The sequence below is a fragment of the Gavialis gangeticus genome, unplaced genomic scaffold (assembly GCF_001723915.1).
Source record: "Gavialis gangeticus isolate Ggan-Ray unplaced genomic scaffold, GavGan_comp1, whole genome shotgun sequence".
NCBI classification, from domain to species: Eukaryota; Metazoa; Chordata; order Crocodylia; family Gavialidae; genus Gavialis; species Gavialis gangeticus.
Window position 1 is genome coordinate 46,485,709 of NW_017729000.1, and position 200 is coordinate 46,485,908.

The 200-nt window shown below is 77.5% G+C and overlaps 1 protein-coding gene across 1 annotated transcript in view; it reads right to left on the reverse strand.

The window, feature by feature from the left end:
• EIF4EBP3 (eukaryotic translation initiation factor 4E binding protein 3) overlaps positions 1-199 on the reverse strand; it is a gene marked incomplete at its 5' end in the record, with an annotated part of 3,864 nt that extends 3,665 nt beyond the window's left edge. The window contains one exon of the mRNA XM_019506000.1: positions 67-199. Within this exon, the coding sequence (XP_019361545.1) occupies positions 67-199 (133 nt within the window). The remainder of the gene's footprint in view (positions 1-66) is intronic.
• Between the last annotated feature and the right edge of the window lies 1 nt (position 200).

Below are 200 nucleotides of genomic sequence, written 5' to 3' on the forward strand. Positions count from 1 at the left end.
GCAGGCGGCGCCCCAGGCTGCGGGGCGAACGGGAAAGCCCCGGAGAGCGGCCCGGCCCGGCCTTACCCCCTGGGGTGGTGGAATAGAGCGTCCCGCCGGGGGTGCAGCTGTAGCCGTCCGCAGAAGGCTGGCAGCGGCCGCCGGGGATGGGGCAGGAGCCGGAGTCGGCGGCGCCCGCAGCAGCAGCAGCAGCAGCCGCC